Source organism: Carettochelys insculpta, chromosome 7 (assembly GCF_033958435.1).
Source record: "Carettochelys insculpta isolate YL-2023 chromosome 7, ASM3395843v1, whole genome shotgun sequence".
NCBI lineage: Eukaryota > Metazoa > Chordata > Testudines > Carettochelyidae > Carettochelys > Carettochelys insculpta.
The window spans coordinates 72,003,346-72,023,992 of record NC_134143.1 but is presented as its reverse complement, the minus strand read 5'-3'; the positions used below and the strand labels follow the sequence as shown (position 1 = coordinate 72,023,992).

Below are 20,647 nucleotides of genomic sequence, written 5' to 3'. Positions count from 1 at the left end.
CACCTTTATAAATTAACCGAAGTATTGGAGCATAAGCTTTCATGGGCAAAGACCCATTTCGTCAGGCTGCTCTAGAGACCTCCACTGCAATCAGGCTGCTGTGGTGCTAGAGACAGCCCCTGCCTCGGAGAACTTCTAGAGCGGGAAGGGGGACAAAATAATGCCGTTGAGCACCATATAAAGCCCTAGCCAAATTTTTGTCTTCTCAAACCATCATGTGAGCTCTGCCCATATAATCACGTATTGTTCATTCTGAATTCCTAGCAGGGCGCAGAACCGGATCTGCTTACGGTAGGCTTGGCTTTCTTCTCTTACAGGGCCATCAAGATTTCCAAATTCTCACTTCATGTAGCGCCAAGTACAATTTGTGGCTGAGCATCTGTTCTGAAGCCTCATGGAAAAAGCCTTGAAAAGCCTCAAGCTTTCTGCTGTCATAAACACATTTCCCCCCCGGTTTCTGTCATCATACGAACATCCTCGGTTAGAAGGAATGTGAAGAAAGCGGGATCTTTTATTTCTTCACATCCTTGCCTATTCTCCAGCTAAGCTCTTCAGAGAGACACTCATTTCCTGTTTTTTCGCCATGCAAATATCCTGAGTGGAAGAGACACAACGGGACTGACGTGATTATGTAAACAGGATTATTTCTAAAGAGCAGGCTTCAGCATTCTCATCACCCGGCTACTGAGCTGCTGACAGCCATTCTGGGCCCCAAACCACAATTAGCGGAACCAAAGTGAATAACGACTTTCAGGCTCATCCATGGATTTCTTTAACTGATGTGTGTTACCAGCTGTTGCAATGGGTTCTGAGTAAGTGCCATCTGTTCTGGGAAATTCTGAGCTGAACTCATCACCGTGACGGCCCTGGGCACTGCCCAGAGAGTACAAGGGGAATAGGAACCTTTGTAAAATCCTGCTGACTTCTGCTTAACCCTTACCCTACTGCAGGCAGCTTGGGTGAATCTGGTGAGGCCTCTCCTTCTCCCTTGGTGTCAGATTGTGGTGTCCAACCCGTTCTGAAGCAGTAAGGAGTGTAGACATGTATATGTGAGCTCCCTTGTCAACACTCACTCCATGTAGTTCGCTGTAGTGAACTAGACTCATTATACTGAAAATATATGCATTGGTCAAGCCAACTAGCCATGCTCAACTGGCCAAACAGCCACACGTGGCTGGTGGCGAGCAGCTTGGACTTCACAGATGTAGAGCACGATAGCGTCCGTGGCAGGGCCTCAAAATGAACCAGTCTCTGCTCCCCATGTTTACATGCCTCACACAGCTGCATCCCCAAATGGGAGCATTTATCTCCCCTCTGCATCTGCTCGGGGTTTTCCCCTGACACACATGTACCCTGCAACTCTGGTAACTAGCCTCAGTGGGGCTGGAAACCTGTAGCAGACAGGTAGGTCACCTGAGGGCAGTAAGGGCTCCCGCTAGCTGAAGAGAATAGAGGCTACATTTGCATCCCTTAGGCATTCTCTAAAATAATCCCTCAAAAGCTGCTGCTGCTGCTGCTTCAAACAGGTGTGAGCTGAGCCGTTGTCTGGGGGTCCATCCCCCGATCTGAGCTGAGCTAAGTGTTTAGACAGGAAAACTGCTGCATCTGGCCAGGGTTAGACTAGTTGACCCTGACCATCTCTTCTAACCCTATGGATCTAAATCTTGCTCCGTGGAGGCACTAGCCAGACCCACACTGAGGTCAGGGGCAGGATTTCCGGTCTGTGCCGGCTGAGGGGTTGTGCATAAGGGTTGATCCAGCCCAGGTTTTGAAGTGCAGCCATGTTCTGAGTCCACATACGTCTGGGTGGGAAATGGGCTTTACTTGTCAAGTGAAAGTCTCCTAAAAAAACTAGGACATAAACATCTTCTCCTGCAGTGACCAGTGACTGTGTCTGTCCCGGCACTTAACTTGCCCATGCTTCCCCTTGCTTCTGAGTAATTCTCCTTGCCTAGGTGATGCATAAAGAGTGGCTGGCCCCCATCCAGTGGCAGGTGTCAAGAGAACGGGGCCTTCTGTTTTTCTGTCTGATCTGGCGAGGTTGTTTTCCCAGGACTTCTTGCTGGCAACATCTGCACCAGAACACCTAGGCCCCCCGGGGTGTGCGGTTACCGCCTCAAGGAGATGCACTTGCTCTGGTTCATCTTGAGCTAACATGCTAAAACTAGGATGTAGTCGCCAAAGTGCAAGCAGCAGGATGGGCCAGCTCCCTCCTCTTCCCAAGGAAATGCCCTGGTCTTGAATGGACTTGACTGATCTTGGGATTTGTATCATTTGTTGTGTCTCCCTTTTCTGCACCTTCTTCCAATCTGCCGTCACAGCTATTGCCCTGTACAGGGAAGCCCTGGGTCAGCCACGTTTGTGTCTGGGCATCTGCAGGGAAAGGGGGGGATTGACTGTAGGATGGGGGAGAGCGTGTGGGAGAACAGGCCAGCTGGATTCCAATTAAGGGTTAATCCCTTAGCTATGGAGGAAACTGAGGATTAGCCTCGGCTGTATTCGGCGAGTGGGAGGAAGGGGCTGGATAGAAGGAAGAGGCGAAAACAGTGATGAGAAATGGAATCTCTGTTAACGTCTCATCCCCGGCCCCATCTGCGCTGTGTGTATTTCGGGGCCAATCCTGCTCCCAGCCACCTGGGAGTTGGATCAGGCCCTTGTGCTGTACGTTTCAGGGGCCAGGGCTTCCCATTCTGCAGCGTGCCGGGGAAGGAAACGGGCAGAAGTGATATGTGTGTGGAGGAGAGCAGCAGCACTCGCCCCTGGCTCCACGCGCAAGGCGGCAGCGGCAGGAGTGGAGCTGGGGCACCAGGAGCGCGTCATGGGTTCATGGCCTTGGTGCTACTTCCCCAACTTTGGAAGAGCCGCTTTGTGCCAGACCCCGAGGGGTCTCATGCATCCTGTTTGGCTTCCCCGCCCGAGACTCTGGGCTTCGGAGCCCTGTGGCTTCACACCTGGGGCTCTGCTTAGCAAGTCCAACTCGGCTGGCCTTGGCTAGAGACCGTCCCGAGCAGTGGGTGCAACCCCCCACGCCTGCAGCGAGGCTGGAGCAGCATTTGCAGCTGGGCATGGAAGGGCATGTCTTGGGGTTAGCTCAAAGCAGCGGAGAGCCCAGTCCAGCTGTAGTAAAACTCCCTTTGCATTCTGCCTGCCCAGCCCTCCCTTGTTCCGTCCCCTGGGCAAGAGCTCCCAGCTTCTGCCAGCAGCCACCATTTCATCCCCACTCATCAGGCTCTTGTTTTATTGCTGGGGTCTTGGGTCAACCTCCCAGCGGAGAGGCTGGGGCATTCCCTGGGTCCAGGCATGGGCCTTGTCTCTCTGGCCCCCTCCTTACTCTGGGGCCTGGGCTGGTTTCAACCAGTTCCTTAAGACCCCTTCATTCAAGGCAAAGAGCGAGATGACACCCACCTCTGTATTTTAGTTCTCCCTAAGAGCAAACTGAACCTCCCCCACTGGGGAACGATGCAACATATAGAGGAAACCGAGGCACACGTTGGCAATACTTCTACTTCCTCACAGGTGCCATGTCCTCCCAGAACAGGAGTGAGCATTTGGCAGGCTGAAGTCATGGCAAATAGAAGAGCTGCTTCTCCACCCAGAACTCACTCCCTTCTTTGGCACTTTGATTCAAAGAAAAGGGGGTTTGCCCATCAAAACTGCTACGTTTCCCCCTCTGCCATTAGATCTCTGACTAGGACGCGCCCTGGCTCTGGGCCCCATTTCTGAGCAATCCAGAAGGAGGAATGCGAAGAAATTAGTCATGTGGGGAACATAACATGCTGTCAATTATCAGAGAGCGTTTAGTGAGGGGCAATGTGGCCCATTGTCAGTTGCTAACATGGAGGTGTGAACATCAAGAGTGGAGAAACTGCTTCTGTAAGGGGCCAGCCACTCCCAGTCTCTGTTCAGTCCTTGGTTGATGGAGTCAAGTTTTGCAAATGAATTGCAGCTCTGTAATTTCCCTTTGCAACTTATAATATTAAACCTCGGCTGGCAGGGTGGGCTGTGTTCAGGGCTGAACCCAAAGAGCCTAAAAACCAAACGGCACCGAGCTGGGGTCCACTTAGCCCTTCTGCCAGCTCAGGGGCTGAACTCTTCCCTTTGGGGCTGGGACTGCGCTATAAGCCGCAGGGCTGAACAGCCTAGTTTGAGGGGAGTCCCAGCAAACATTGCACAGCAACCTAGGAGCATGGTGCCACCTAGCGCACGCTGTGGGTAGGGAGAGGTGTGAAAATGCTAGGGGCCTCCTTTCCCCACTCTCCTCTCACTCCTGGGGCACAGGGCTGTTTGGCAGGAGACAGGAGATATGCAGGGAGCCCAGGAAGCACAGACAGAGAGGGCCTGGTTTTCCAGAGGGGCTGCACATTGCACTTCTTACCGGCCTGGACCCGGCACTGCACGGCCCCATGCAGAGCACAGCTCCTGCCTCTGGCAAGCTCCTTGCAGGACAGATTCACAGCCTTCAGGGGCTCTGACACACTTGTCCACTTCAGGTACGAGAAGGGGTTCTTACAAGGGCCCCTGGGCCAGTTAATAACCATCCATAGTTACTACACAGTGCTGTGCAAGGGATCATCAACTACTTCAGTATCATTAACTTCAAATCACAGATGGGGAAACTGAGGTACAGAGCGGCCACAGTCATGGATCCAACTCACGTGACCAGCAAAGACTCTGTGTGTGTGTGTGTGTGTGTGTGTGTGTGTGTGTGTGTGTGTGTGTGTGTGTGTGTGTGTGTGTGTGTGTGTGTGTGTGTGTGTGTGTCAGCAGAAATTGTTCCTCACCTCTTTAATAACACAGACCCAATGGGACTTCAAAGAAGCGTTTATTTCAAGGTTGCAGCACTAACCCTTTTATTCTGGTTTCACTAGCTCAGTAACACACACACTAAGGGGCCCTAACACACTTTAAAGCTGTCAGTGGCTAGGTGTAGCGTTTGATATGGGGAAAGGCAGGGAGGGGGATCCATGTGGTTTTATTTGTTCTCCACTCTTTCTACAGCCCCTCTGCTGCGGCTGCTGCTGGGCTCTGCGTTGTTTTTAGTTCTAAGCTGTTGCTTTGTTGCTATTTAGTTAAATATTAAAAGCTCAAGTAAGGGTGAGGGACAGGGAATCTAATTGCCTGGCTTCCCTCTTGTACCCAGCTGGCTGAATACCCCACTGGGACCTTCAGGCACAGAGCTGAAAGCCCCTTGAAGCAGCCTGGGCTGTCCCGCGCGTCCTAAAGTTGGTTCCTGCTCCTGCTTTGGACCCTTGGGGGAGAGGGAAACTTCGCCCACTGTCCTGGTCCCCAGAAAAATTTCTCAGTGCTCATTGGCTGGGATGCGGCCAAAAGGTGCTGAGAGCTTTTGCTGGGGAGTGGGAACAGTGCACAAAGCCCACCCTTGCCCTGGCTTCTGCAGCAGAGAGCTACCTGGAGCAGGCAGCAGCTTTGACCTATCTGGGCACTACAAAAGGCAGGGAGCCTGCCTTAGGGTCCTGCAGGGCTCCTGGCCCACCACTGCCTAGGTAGATGCTCCCTTGCCAGAGTCTGCCTCTCTCACCCCAAACCCTGCCTCCCACTCCCCCCAACGCCCTGTCCCAGGTCACAACTCGCTCCTGGACCCTACACCCCCTCCCTCTACCCCTCCCCCAGGCCAGAACCCCCTCCTGCACCCCTCCCCCAGGCCAGAACCCCTTCCTGCACCCACACCCCCTCCCAGACCCTGCACCCCTCCCCCAGGCCAGAACCCCCTCCTGCACCCCTCCCTATACCCCTCCCCCAGGCCAGAACCCCTTCCTGCACCCACACCCCTTCCCGAACCCTGCACCCCTCCCTATACCCCTCCCCCAGGCCAGAACGCCTTCCTGCACCCACACCCCCTCCCAGACCCTGCACCCCTCTTCCAGACCAGAACCCCCTCCTGCACCCCTCCCCCAGGCCAGAACCCCTTCCTGCACCCACACCCCCCTCCCAGACTCTGCACCCCTCCTACACCCCTCCTCAAAGCCAGAACCCCCCTCCTGCACCCACACCCCCTCCTGGATGCTGCACCCCAATCCCCTACCTCTGGTCACACCTCCCTATAATCCTCCCCCAAGCCAGAACCCCTTCCTGCACCCACACCCCCTCCCGGACCCTGCACCCCAATCCCCTACTTCTGGTCACACCTCCCTATAACCCTCCTCCAGGCCAGAACCCCCTCCTGCACCCCTCCCTATACCCCTCCCCCAGGCCAGAACCCCTTCCTGCACCCATACCCCCCTCCCAGACCCTGCACCCCTCCTACACCCCTCCCCAAAGCCAGAACCCCCCTCCTGCACCCACACCCCCTCCTGGATGCTGCACCCCAATCCCCTACCTCTGGTCACACCTCCCTATAATCCTCCCCCAGGCCAGAACCCCTTCCTGCACCCACACCCCCTCCCGGACCCTGCACCCCTCCCTACACTCCTCCTCCAGGCCAGAACCCCCTCCTGCATCCCCCCATCCTCCTCCCCCAGGCCAGAACCCCTTCCTGTACCCACACCCCCTCCCAGACCCTGCACCCCTCCCCCAGGCCAGAATCCCTTCCTGCACCCACAACCCCTCCTGGACCCTCCCCCAGGCCAGAATGCCTTCCTGCACCCACACCCCCTCCCGGACCCTGCACCCCTCCCTCTACCCGTCCCCCAGGCCAAAACCCCTTCCTGCACCCACACCCCTTCCCAGACCCTGCACCCCTCCCCCAGGCCAGAATCCCCTCCTGCACCCACACCCCCTCCTGGACGCTGCACCCCAATCCCCTACCTCTGGTCACAACCCCTCCACCACCCAACTCCCTCTACCACCCACTCTTGCTTGCATCCCAACCCCCCCTGCCCCGATCCCCTCTCTGCCCCCAGATCCTGCACCCCTCTCCAGGGAAAAGGGTGGCCACATCCATTTATTAAAACCTTGGCATGGGCCCATCAAAACCTATTGCCCATCCCCTGCCGTACAAGGACCCAGCCTGTGCAGCCACGCTCTGTCCTGGAGGGGCCAGCCAGGACCATGGCATGGGTGGTGCTATGCACGGTTCACCCGTAGCTTGGCTTGCACCTTGAATGGCTGTGTTTGGAGCACCACACTAAACTTGCCCTCCAACGGGGGCAGCGGCTGGCCCGCTGGGAGCTCCAGGGTGAACCTCTGTAGGATCCAGGCCAGGAAGAGGAAGATCTCCATCTCAGCAAGGGTTTTGCCCATGCACACCCGGAGCCCGGCTCCAAACGGCAAGTAGCTCTGCGAGGGTGAGGGGATCCGATTGCCCTGCTCATCCAGGAAGCGACCTGCTGGGGACCCCACAGCCTTGTTAAAGGGTGGAACAGAACTCTATGTGGGGCACCTGGGACTGGATGGGGCTGGAGCAGGTCTACGGCCGCATCAAGCCAGCTCTGCCCCTTCCTTGGTGTTCGGCTGTGAGTCAAAGGGGCGGGACAGAGCCTGCCCCTGTGCTGGGAGGTGGGGGCTCCCTTCTGAAGCTGGCACAGGCAATGGGGGTGCTGGATGCTCCCCAACCTGGCACAGCCCACAGTGCCGAGAGCTAACTCAAGGCTGGCCAGCCTGGGGCCCACTGCGTCAGGCTCCAGTGCAGCTGGTCATCTGTGGGCCCAGCACTGCCCAACCAGTGGGAAGCAGGGCCATTGCTCAGCAGCAGCCCCTGCTGGATACCTGTGGAGCAGTGTTGCTCAGCACAACACAACCCTGTGAAGGCCTCCGCCTGGGACAACGGGGACTGTGGGCTGGGCACGTGAGGGCGGACAGCACCTCCCCACAGGGTAGCACCAGTCCTGGGTCATAGGTACCACTAGAAGATCTGGGCTGCAGCCAGCTCCAACCTCTGCTTGGCAGTATCCGCCGGAGATGCCAAGGCTGGCACTTCCCCCTCCGCCCAGTCTGGCTCAGCGATGACCCTGTCAGCCCTGGGGCAGAGGCAGGCAGGTGCCGGTGCTACGCCCAAGGCTGCGTCCGGGAGGGGCAGAGAAACAGACTCACCTGGGTTAAACTCCTCTGGCTTGTCCCACTCCTTCTCATCGTGGTGAAGGGCCCAGAGGTTGACGACGACCTGAGTTCCCTTGGGGATGGTGTATTGCCCGATGCTGCAACGTGGGGACAGACAATAATTCAGTGCCTTGCTCTGCCATCTCCTGATGCCCCACTGCCACTCAAAGGAGGGACAGCGCTGGGCTGTGCCCCGAGAAGCCTCACCTAGTGTCCGTAATGGTCATGTGTGGGATCAGCAGAGGGGAGACAGGCTGAATGCGCAGGACCTCGCAGATAGTGGCATCCAGGTAGGGGAGCTGCTTCCTGTCACTGACCTGGGGGTGTCTCTCAAAGCCAATCTTCTGATCCAGTTCTTCCTGGATCTTCCTCTGCACCTAGGGACACAGCCCATCCGGGCCAGGGTTAGCCAAGAGAGGAGACCACTAAGGGCTGCCTCTCTCCCTTTGCCAAAGCAGGACATGTTTTTTCCAGCTACCGAAATGACCAGGGTCAGGTACAAAGTAGATCAAATGCAGGCCCTCTAACTGTGCATCCTGGGCCCTGTAACTCCAAGAGTTATGGGAGAGTGTCTGTCAGGATGGTCTTGAATTCTGTCCTTAGTCTGGAGTGCAACAGAGCCTCAGCCGGTAGCTTCCAGTGAGGGAATATTGGTACAAAACATCCTAGGTGGCTCTTCTGAGAAGGGGAGATGTGAAAGATCTCTGGGCCAGGCAATCTCTGTTCATTACTTGCCTGGCTCTGAGCAGGGTGTCCAGGGGTGTGGTGTGCAGTGAGGGGTCCCCCTTGTGCAAGCCAGAAGCAGTACAGGAAGGGGTACTTGCTACAGACAGGAATGTCCTGGGAACCAGGCCAGTGGGGATGGGCTCCTCCCACCTTCTGCGTATGACAGCCACCCTGGGGCTACTCAAGGAATGGCTGGAGTGGGGGGGTGGGGGGATGCCTGAGAGGAGGACTTCTGGGTGTTGTTCTCCACTAAACTGTGCGTGCCCCGTGAGCACAGGCAGAAGGGATGGATGGATGGGGGGACGTGCCCACCTCTGGGTGGTAGAGCAGATAGAGAACAAGCCACTTCAGCATGTTGGCACTGGTCTCCACGCCAGCCCCAAATATGTCGCCCATGATCATGAGGAGATGGTCGTCCGTCAGCTCCTGCGGCTGGCCCAGCTGGCTATTGTTGTTCTTCAAGCTGAGCTGGGCACGCAGCAGTGTGGTCATCAAGTCATTGCCTGAGTCACTGCCCAGCACTTCCTGGAAGTGGGAGGGGGGGACAGTGGGGGGTCAGAGGCAGGTGTGGGAGGCGCTGGGAAGCCAGGCCTCTCCTGGCTATGACCACTATGCTGCAATGTCAGTTCATACGCCAGAGGGCTCAGACGAGCGGGGGTGGGGGTGGGGGTTAATCCTCTGCCCTCTCACTCCATAAAGACCTCCATCGGGGGGTGGACGAGGCAGTGTGGGCCCCAGCCACGTGAAGATGGTCATCCACAAGGGATGTGAGCTGCTTCTTTGCCCCTCAGCCACAGCTAACCTCCCCGGCACTGCCTCTCCCCACCTGGCGAGGGTTAGCGATGGGGCAACATTTGGCCCTGCCTGGGAAATGGCTGAATAACATTACTAGTCCTGCTCATAACACCTCGCTCTCACCACTAGATCTCACAGTGCTTTGCAGTAGAGGAGTCAGTACCACCAGCCACACTGAGACAGAGGCAGGGATGGGACGTGCCCTAAGCAGGCCAGTGACAGAACCCTGTGCCCCTATTTACAAGACCATGTTGCCTCTCAGTGTGCGGGGGAGGTAGCATTAGCCTCATGTTACAGGTGGGGAAACTGAGGCATGGGGGAGGGGTGTGACTTGGCTGGGGCTGCACACTGGCTTAGCAGCAGAGCTGAGACCTGGACCTCCATCTGGTCTGTCGTGGGATGATTCTAATGTACCCGCCCCAAAGCGAGGAGCAGTGCAGAGCTGAGCCCAGGGAGCCCAGGCCTGGGGTAGCAACGTGGTGCTGGAGTCCAGGAGGGGGGTGCACTACAGGGCAGTGGGGAGGTGGCAATCCCATGCTGTCACCCCCTCCCCACTGCCCTGAAGTGCACCCCCTCCCCCACTGTACAGCCAGCACTGTGGGAGTGGGAAGAGTTTCCTTTCCTTGGCGGAGGATGAGGTATGTACACAGGCTGGGAGAGGGGCCTGTCTCCCTGGCACATGTAAGTCCCTCCTTCACACAGCCCCAGCCGCAGATGCCCTGTGATCCCATCCCCTGAGTCACGCAGGTCAGCTGGGCTCATGCTGCTGGGGGACGGCTCAACCAGGGGGTACGGGTCCTGCACGGGTCCCTGCTCCCTCCTCCCAGAGTCCTGGCAGGACCTGGATGATCTGTTACGCCGGGGGGCAGTGTGTGACTATCTATCCTCCTGCCTGATGGCTGAGTCCCAGATCTGAGTCTGCCCCAGGCCTGGCCCCACTCGGTGAGCAGCCAGGCCAGGCACCTGCTTGTGTTGCTGGAGCTTCTTCTGCAGCAGCTGGTCTCTGACCTGGAGGGACCTCTTCAGTGACACCAGAGACTTGATGGGAAAAACCTGCGGGAGGAAAGCCCAGCGGTGAGGCCCATTCACTCCACTTCATCTCAGCCCAGCTCCCAGGGGCAGCTGCTGGGCCCTGCGACGTCTGAGGCAGGTGACTGCCTGTGCTCCCCATATGCAGAGCAAGTCCCTTTCCCCCCCACCATTTTCCAAACTAGTCCTTGTCCTCCAGAGCCCTGGCTCTCCCAGCAGGCCCAGCTAGAGGGGCCGCGGGTGGCCCTGCCAGACTCCGTAAGACCTTTGGTACCAGGTGCCTTGTTTGGGCAGCACAATGCCGTGGGACAAAGTCACCCATGTACTGCAGCGAACTCGTGCCTGGCGCCGCTCGAGCCAGGAGCCGAGCAGAGTCCCAGCCAGCCTGCTGTGCTTAGGGAGGAGCGCAAGGGACCCAACTGCCCCCAGAAAGGAGCCCCCAGACCTCACTCCAGGTCCCAGGCGACTGTCCATCTCCCCTCTTCCACCATCTCATCAGCTCTCACCTTCAGCCAGGGGAACATGTCCACCCAGCTCCAATGGCCCACCGTATCCACTATGACCTGGAAGTACTGCAGCATGACCTCGAACTCGGGGTCCCCTCTCCTGTAGGATGAGCTGAAGCACAGCAAGCACACCACGTTGGTGATGGCTCGGGTGAGCTCCAAACCCATGTCCAGGGGGCAGTCCTGCGAAGCCTGGAGCATCTCGCACAGAGAGGTGGCTTCCTGGCAGACTAGAAGACAGGGAAGAGATGGGGAGCGTCTGCTGAGCATTTGGGAGAAGCAAACAGGTGCGTGAAGGTGGTGTTAGCCTGGCCTGCGTCAGCACACCACGGGAGGGGGATCCCAGACTGGAATAACAGGGGGACTTCGAATCAGGAATATGCGTCACGACTGAGTGGTACTGACAGAGCTGGGGGGCGAGCCTGTGCCTGGAACGGCCCGAGGGGGCTGTGCTGAGGGAGGGGTACTGACATAGCTGGGGTGGGGGTAAGTCCATGACTGGAACAGCCGGGTGGGGTGCTGAGGGAGGGGTACTGACAGAGCTGGGGGGGTGAGTCCATGACTGGAACAGCTGGGGGCTCTGCTGAGGGAGGGGTAGTGACAGAGCTGGGGGGGCGGTTGAGTCCATGACTGGAACAGCCGGGCAGGGTGCTGAGGGAGGGGTACTGACAGAGCTGGGGGGGGCGGTTGAGTCCATAACTGGAACAGCCGGGCGGGGTGCTGAGGGAGGGGTACTGACAGAGCTCGGGGTGGGACGAGTCCATGACTGGAAGAGCCGGGGATTGTGCTGAGGGAGGGGTACTGACAGAGCTGGGGGTGGGATGAGTACACAACTGGAACAGCCGGGGGCTGTGCTGAGGGAGGGGTACTGGCAGAGCTGGGGGGGGGCAAGTCCACGACTGGAACAGCTGGGGGCTGTGCTGAGGGAGGGGTACTGACAGAGCTGGGGGGGGGGGCAAGTCCATGACTGGAACAGCCAGGGGCTGTGCTGAGGGAGGGGTACTGACAGCGCTGGGGGGGGGCAAGTCCATGACTGGAACAGCCGGGGGACTGTGCTGACGGAGGGGTACTGACAGAGCTGGGGGGGGGGCAAGTCCATGACTGGAACAGCCGGGGGGGCTGTGCTGAGGGAGGGGTACTGACAGAGCTGGGGGGGGCAAGTCCACGACTGGAACAGCTGGAGGCTGTGCTGAGGGAGGGGTACTGACAGAGCTGGGGGGGCAAGTCCATGACTGGAACAGCCGGGGGCTGTGCTGAGGGAGGGGTACTGACAGAGCTGGGGGGGGCAAGTCCATGACTGGAACAGCCGGGGGACTGTGCTGACGGAGGGGTACTGACAGAGCTGGGGGGAGGGCAAGTCCATGACTGGAACAGCCGGGGGGCTGTGCTGAGGGAGGGGTACTGGCAGAGCTGGGGGGGCAAGTCCATGACTGGAACAGCCAGGGGCTGTGCTGAGGGAGGGGTACTGACAGAGCTGGGGGGGGGCAAGTCCATGACTGGAACAGCCGGGGACTGTGCTGACGGAGGGGTACTGACAGAGCTGGGGGGGGCAAGTCCAGGACTGGAACAGCTGGGGGCTGTGCTGAGGGAGGGGTACTGACAGAGCTGGTGGGGGGCAAGTCCATGACTGGAACAGCCGGGGGGGCTGTGCTGACGGAGGGGTACTGACAGAGCTGCGGGGGGGGCAAGTCCATGACTGGAACAGCCGGGGGACTGTGCTGACGGAGGGGTACTGACAGAGCTGGTAGGGGGCAAGTCCATGACTGGAACAGCCGGGGGGGCTGTGCTGACGGAGGGGTACTGACAGAGCTGGGGGGGGGGGGCAAGTCCATGACTGGAACAGCCGGGGGGCTGTGCTGAGGGAGGGGTACTGGCAGAGCTGGGGGGGCAAGTCCACAACTGGAACAGCTGGGGGCTGTGCTGACGGAGGGGTACTGACAGAGCTGGGGGGGGGCAAGTCCACGACTGGAACAGCCGGGGGCTGTGCTGACGGAGGGGTACTGACAGAGCTGGGGGGGGCAAGTCCACGACTGGAACAGCCGGGGGCTGTGCTGACGGAGGGGTACTGGCAGAGCTGGGGATGGGGTGAGCACCTGACTGGAGTACCGGGGGCTGCAGTCCAGGGTGAGGGGCCATGGGCAGAGCTGGAGTGGGGCAGCCAGGCCTGGCCTAGCCCTGAGGACTGTGGATCAGGAACGAGATGCTCGGAGCTTTGCTGCCCAGCGCTGCCCTGCAAAAGGGGCTGGTGTGACTTGTGGGGCCCTCTGGTCCTGTGGCCACATGGGGCGAACCAGAGGAGATGGTATTGAGCGCGCTCTGTGCTGCGTGCGCCTCCTGTCCCGGGCTGGCCCCGCCAACCACCAGGTCCCTCGCCTGCCGCAACAGGCCTTTTTGGGGTGGGGCCATAGGTACCTTGCAGAGCACACCAGCTGGCCCTGCGCTGGGCAAGTTATAGCCATCCCTGCCCTACTGGTGCACACCAGAGACAAGCCCTGAACCACACTGCAGTGAAGCTGGCAGTGCTGCCTGCAACACAGGGGCCTGATGCTTCCCCCTGTAAGACTTTACGTTCAGCGGCTTGTCACTTTGCTTCGCTTTAAGGCTGAAGTTTCCCACCCTGGGCATCTGCCTGCTGTGGAATTTGGGACCCGGCTTCCCTAAAATGGTCCCGCTGACGCTGCAGATGGCCGTGGGGCAAAGTAATTGGCTGGCCCGTATCAGAAAACTCCTGCGATCGTTTCTTTGGGAAGGGATGTGCCCTCATGCTTGGGAGCAGGGACTTCACCAGCCCTGGGCAAATTCCCTGGCATTCCGTCAAGCTCAATCACTTCACAGCTGCCCAGTGGAGACTTGATGGAGTTTGGTGGCTACATTTCCTGCAGACTGCACCACAGGGAGTATGCTCCAGTCTGTAACAGCTCTCCCTTGCCAACCGCACTGCACGTGCCACCCCTAGAGCTGCTCCCCAGGCTCCAACCTCCCCGGCTTGCAGGAGCTAAGGTAGATTTCGCTGTGCTCACAGTGCTCCCCCACCTGGGCCCAGGCAGCAGGGAGGAGACGGGGCAAATGGTTTTAATAGAATGCAGATGGATGAAGGGACAGGAAGAGCCAGAGGGTGGGCAGCAGCCCCGGGGGAGCTGGACAGCAGCCAGTGGGGAAGGTGGTAGATTGGCTGACAGAGAGAGGAGGAAGCGGGTGACCAGATAGTGAGTTAACTCCTCAAACTCCCTCCCATGCCTGTCCAAGCACCACTCACTCTAGTCTCACAAGAACCTTTCAGTTGCCCAAGAATCTATGGCACAGCAGGGAATATAACTCAGATCCCCTGGCTGCCAGCACTGTGTTTTACCCGCTAGCCTGGCCATCCCCATTTCTGCGGGTGGCCGGCCTGCAAGAGATACAGAGGCAGGGGAGTGACACTTACTGATTTTCTCCAGGGCCAGCAACCCTTTCCCGTATATGGGGAGCGCTGAGTGCACCAGCTTGCGCTGGAACTTCCAGACTGGGCTGTAGCTGGCGAAGGCGATGTCTTTGCCATTCCTGGAGAGCAAGTCTGTAGTTACCTGCGGGTGAAGAAGAGGACATAGCAGTCTCCTCCTGTACCAGCAGGACTGTGCCTGGCCTGGTTCATCCCTGGGGAGCCAGGGATGGCTCCTGGATGCTTCTGCTGTGCCCTGCTTTAGCCCATCACAGCGGCTTTGTACTGGCAGGGCTCTTCCCATGGGCCTGACCACCTTGTGCTGAAGCCAACCTGGGGCAGCCATGCAACATCCAGCTCCTCCCAGGCGCAAGGCCTAGTGCTCTGCATGGCCACCGGAGACACATGGAGCTGCCTCCAAGTGCCTGGGCACTGGTGGTGAACAATAGGGTCAGTGCCTGTAACCTGCCTGGCATACGCAAGCCTTGTGTTGGGCACTGGTTCTCCCTGCTGGATATTGAAGGAACAGCATGGCTGGGATTCAACAGGGGGAACTTGCGTTTGGGATTTGAGTATTGTTTTGTGTAAAGGTGGGGTCACAGGGCTGATGGAGTGGCTGCCTCTGCATAGTTATATGTGCCCAAGGTGTTGAGGCACCATGAATATTCAGGGCGCGGGCTCAACTCGAGCAGTGTTAACTGTGGAGGTAGCTGTGTTAGTCTGTATCTTCACAAAACAAAAGAGCAGTCCTGTAGCATTTTAAAGACTAACAAAATAATTGATTGGGTGATGAGCTTTCGTGGAGCAGACCCACTTTCAGATCTGGAAATGGTGGGACTGTGATGACTGCAGAAGCTGGGAGCAGCCCAGCCTTTGCAGCAGGGAGTTTGTTTATAAACACATGCAGGGTGATTAATGTAACAAAATGCTTGTCATTCAGGTGAAGGAAGGCTCAACAGATAATTCCAAAACTGCCAGGTACACTCATCCTTTGCTAGACAAGCGCGGTTTTATGAGAGGGACACTAAATTACTATTAAAACACGTGTTAAAGTCTCTAATTGATTCCAAGTGCTCCTAATTTGGTGAAGGAGTGGCAGCAGGTGGCACTGCTTTTGAAAGGTACGTGAACCTTGGGTTTGGGGGAAGTGTGTTGGAGAGGGTTAAAGGCTGGGGGTAGTTTTGGGCCATGAGAGGGAGGAAGGGTTAAAACCTGGTGGTAGGTTGGGTCTGTGGGGCAAATGGGGGTGTTAAGGTTGTGGTGGGTTAGGTTTGGTTTGGTTTGGTGTGGTTTGTGGGGCAGGTAGAGGGGGTGTTTCAGACTGCTGCAGGTTGGGTCTGTGGGGAAGGTAGGAGGGGGTTAAGGCTGCCGTAGATTGGATCGGTGAGGCTGGCAGCGTTTCAGGCTGCAGTGTGTTGGGGCTGCAAGGTGTGTGTGTGTGGGGTGCAGGTTAAGGCTGAAGCAGGTTGGGTCTGTGGGCTGGTGGGGAGTTCAGGCTGTTGCAGGTTGGCTGTGTGGGATGGTGGAGGAGGGGTCAGGCTGAGGTGGCTTGGGTGTGCGGGGCCAGCAGGGGGTGTCAGGCTACCGTGGGCTGGGGCTGTGGAGCAGGCAGGAGTGGGGGTCAAGCTATGGCTGGTTTGGTCTGTAGGGTTGGTGGGATTTCAGGCTGTGGTGTGTTGGGGCCCTGGGGAGGGTGGGGGTTTCAAGCTGTGGTGGGTTGGGTCTGCAGGGGGTGGGGAGTAAGGCTCATATTAGCGGTGGGGAGTTCACTCATCTAGAGAACAAAGGTAGGTATGTGCGTCCCTCATTTTAGTGACTACTCAAAGTACTTCTTTAATGAAGGGTGAGTGTATCCCACCCAAAGATAGGAAACAAAAGCTCAGCTGACAGGGGAGTTTTCCTAGGAGTTTAGACTCAGAGGGGTAGCTGTGTTCATTTGTAACTTTGTGCAGGAAAATCCCTCCCCCACCCAAAATGCAGTCCTGTAGTATCTTAATTCCCAACAATTTTATTTAGTAGGTAATGAGCTTTCATGGGTAAGACCCATTTCATCAGATTGATTACCCACAAATGCTCATTACCTCATAAATATTATATTTGGTCATTAAAGTGCTACAGGGACTGCTTGTCCCGAGGAGTTTAGAGGTAGAGTTTGAGGGTGGCTAGATGCACTTAGCAGTCTTTACACTTTTTCAAATTAAAACCAAAATCACCTCAGTTTAAAAAATAAACATCATGAGAAGATGAGCTGTAGGAGTGAAAAGAATCTGGCAGATGCCCATTAACAGAGTGGGGCAGGTGTGGGTGGAAGCGATCCTGCTTATTGCTCACCATGCAGCATGTATGATTACCTGCCCAGGGCAGATGCCATGTGTGCATTTGGTGCAAGGAGAGGACTAAGGTGGAATTTGATAGAGGTCTATAAAACCACAACTGGTGTGGAGAAAATGAATAAGGAAAAGTTAGTTACCTGTTTCCGTAACACAGGCATTGGCCATCACTCAATGAAATTTATAGGCAGCAGATAGGAAACAAAAGAATGTATTGCTTTGCGTGCAACTTGTGAAACTCTGGCAGAGGATGTTGTGAAAGCCTAGATTATAACATGGTTCAAACAAGAATTTGGTAAATTCATGGAGATGTCCCTCAATGGCTATTAGCTATTGTGGGCAAACATCCAACACCATATTCTGCCTGTTGCTTGCCTGTTTGCCAGAAGCCACGAATGGGTGACAGGATAAATCACTCACTTGCCTGTTGTGTTCATTCCCTCTGCAGCATCTGGCATTTGCTTCTGTCAGAAGACAGGGTACTGGGCTAGACGGACCTCTGGTCTGACCCAGTAGGGCCATTCTGATGTTCGCACATAGAACCCAGATGTGTCTTCCCCTGCTGTAACCCACCCCACTTCTCTCCCAGGGCTGAGATAGAACCCAGGATTTCTGACAGGGTCTCTATCTTTCCCTCCCTGCAGAGTCAGTAACAAAGTAAGAATATACATTATAATTCTAAACCTAAAGTGTGTCCCTGGAGTGATTTGCCAACAAGATGTCAGAACGTGTTGTTAGAGCTAAGTGAGTCTATTACTTGTCTCTCATTTATATAGGGATTAGATACAGGGCTCCTCTCAGCAAACTGCTAAATTACCTGCCAGAAACCTAGAGTTTTTAAGTGCTTAAGTAGCCCTTGGAATCATGGTTAAAGTTGCCCCCTGCAATCAAAATGTGAAGTGGTGCCCCTGCAAGGGGCAGCCCCGTCTCCCCCCTCCCCTGCCACAGCATGAAACTATGGTGAGGGGCAACCACGGGGGAGGAGGCACACACCTGATGGCAGCCACACACACCTCTGCGTGGCCCTGAGAGGGGCCCTAGGAACATGTGCAGTGACAGTGGTGCAGGGTGAGAGCTGCTGGGGAGGTGTGAGGGGGATGCTACACCCTCCTCCACCCAAACTCCCTCCCAGAGGCTTAGGCAGGTGGGAGTTAGTTTGGATGGGGTAGGGCTTTTAGCTCTGGGCATTCTGGCCACCAGAAAATTTCAGCAAATCTGTAGTCCCTGCATGGCAGAGCAGCTGGCACACCTTCCCACCATGCCTGTTTGGCTGCAGTTCCGGTCTGATCCGCTAGGGCTGGGCTAAGATGCGGGACCCTAAGAGGAGATGGGGAAGCCCCTGCAGTAAAGCAGATGCTGAAGCATGTGTCCACAGCAGGTGCAATGCCACTGGGGCTGGCAGAGTTGTACCTCTTGTACCAATGGTAAAATTGGCCCTTTGGGGCTGCATAAAGCCTTTGCACAGTCAATGAGAGCATCCCCAGAGCAGATTTCATCCCAGAGCATCCACAAGCACTGGCATGTTCTGTAGGTACCAGAAAACTTATCCCAGCACTGCAATGCAGCCACCTCTGGGCTGGAATGCAACCCCTCTTGAACAATGCATGCCAATACAACAAAATGGTTTGGACCCAAAAGTGGCATGTTGTCCCCAGTTGAAACCAGGAGCGGAATGTGGGCAGAGCAGAGGTTACTCTGCGACACATACTTGTCCCTGAACCCGCAGCCTGGGTCATTCTAACTATTGTGGGGATAAAGTATGGGGGGCGGGAATGAGTGTCCTTCAGGAGCCAGCTTGGTGTAGAGGCCTGCCGCAGCGGGGTCATTACCGTCACGCACTGAAGTAACCCTTCTGACGATCAAGAGACAGATGACAAGGGGGTTCCAGGAAAAGCCAGATTCTGGGTTGTATGCTCTAGTTCCCTCAAGAATGTCAGGTGAGGTCTGAAAGGAAAGCCAGGCTCACACCAGGCTCAGTGCTGGTGTGATACATACGCACAGGGAGTACATGAACCATTCTTCATAGAGAACGAAAATAGGGTTTAAACACCATGTTAAGACAGCATTGGCCAGAAAGATTTCCTAAGGGAGAAAGGATGTTTATCCCCCTGTTTCTCAGGCGGTGTGTAAATAACCCTTGGAAGCTAGCACAACAGGAGCAAATCTACGTATCGAGCCAACAGAAAGGCAGGGACACAAGAGAGGAGAACACAGAAAACACAAGCGATGGCTGTGGTGATGCTGCCTTTGAGGCCACATAATGAATTTGGGGGCTGCATGGAGAAGGCAAAGAAGACACCCCCCCCGATCCCTGCACCTAGGAAGCACATGGGTAGTGCATTTATCCCCTTGAAAACTGGATCACAACCAGCCTCGGTCAGTATTTGGTAGGAGAGAAACTGCTGTGGAGAACCTGTGAATTATGCTTAGTCTCTAGAAATGATCTCTTTTTGTTTGTTTCCAATATCCTTACTCACTAGCACCTGCAGCTGTAAACTTTGATAACAACCTTAGTCTGAAGAAGCGGGTCTTACCCACAAAAGCTCATTACCTAATAAATAAATTTGTTAGTCTTTAAGGTGCTACAGGGCTGCTTGTTTTTTTGGGAAACTTAGTCCTGTTTTCACTGTCACTATGGGTCTGGGCTGTGGTGTTAAATATAAAGCACTGGTTTGGGGGAATCTGAGAAGCTGGTCCATATGCTGTGCCTTTGGGGCCGACAGGCCCAGGCTTTCTGAATGTAGCCAGTGTCTGGCCCAGGGCAATGCATCAGAGAGGCTCAGGGGGTGCACCTCGTGGTACCTGTGGGACACACTCAGGGTAGCCGGGAGAGCACTTGGGCAGCTCACTGGCTGCTGTGTTAGGAGCTGGCCTCTAGAGAAACACAAGCAGGATTCATGAATGCTGGAGGTAAGAGGGTGACTCAAGGGCCTGAGTACACCGAGAATTGGCACACCTTTGTCGTGACAGTGCTACCCACAGGAATTTCCAGATCTGAAGAAGTGGGTCTGTCCCACGAACGCTCGTCACCAAATAAATCATTTTGTCAGACTTTAAAGTGCTACAGGACTGTTTGTTTTGTGAAGACATAGGCTAAACGGCTGCCTCTCTGTGACTACCCACAGGAATAGGGAGGCTTTAGTCCCTGCAGAACAGCCGGTGGGATAACAGGAGCATGGTTTTCCCGTGTGTTGGACCTTCATGTGGAGGCTGCGAAAAGGTGAGAGACACGGGGTGGGTGGGGCTCTCACCCCTTCCCTTCTTTCTGGTGAGCTGGGAAGGAGGAAGGGATGTCACTCACTGCCGCAGCATGTTTAGCACCTGACAGAAAACTATCTCAAAGCCACAAGGTCGGGTGTTATCCCGCCTGCCTTTAGAGATTGGGAAACTGAGGCACTGGGTGGGAAAGTGCCTTGCCCAAGGTCCCCCAGCCAGCTGGGAATACTACCCAGGTCTCCCAACCTTGGGCTCTACTCACTAGGATTTGCTGCCTTTCTCCCCCAGGCAGCTAGAGAGACGAGGCCGTGTGGGTTACTTACAGTGCGGGACCGGTGGGCAAAGATCTTTCCCTTCTTCACCAGCATCTCCTTGGCATGCAGGTGGTGGTTTATGACCACGGTGTATTGGGAGCCCATCCGCAGGGAGTAGATGCTGCCGTATTTCTTCTGCAGTTTGTGGAAGAAGAGGTGGGGCTGGGGGTTCCTGGCCAGCTGCAGAAGGCTCCAGATGATGGGCAGGGAGGGCAGGCTCTTGAGGGCCTCAGCTCTGGGCTCAGCTTTGCCCTTCGCCAGTCTCCAGAAGGAGAGGAGCGCCAGCATCAGGAGCAGCGTGACCAGGAGCAGAATCAT

The 20,647-nt window shown here is 56.3% G+C and overlaps 1 protein-coding gene across 1 annotated transcript; it reads right to left on the bottom strand.

The window, feature by feature from the left end:
- Positions 1-323: 323 nt before the first annotated feature.
- CYP17A1 (cytochrome P450 family 17 subfamily A member 1) lies at positions 324-20,647 on the bottom strand. The gene is made up of 9 exons (XM_074999920.1): positions 20,339-20,647; positions 14,476-14,614; positions 11,052-11,281; positions 10,480-10,569; positions 9,034-9,246; positions 8,203-8,372; positions 7,990-8,093; positions 7,039-7,283; positions 324-2,058 (listed from the first exon to the last, which is right to left on the bottom strand). Exons 1-9 carry the CDS (start codon positions 20,645-20,647, stop codon positions 1,852-1,854), a joined length of 1,707 nt encoding a protein of 568 aa, XP_074856021.1. The 3' UTR covers positions 324-1,851.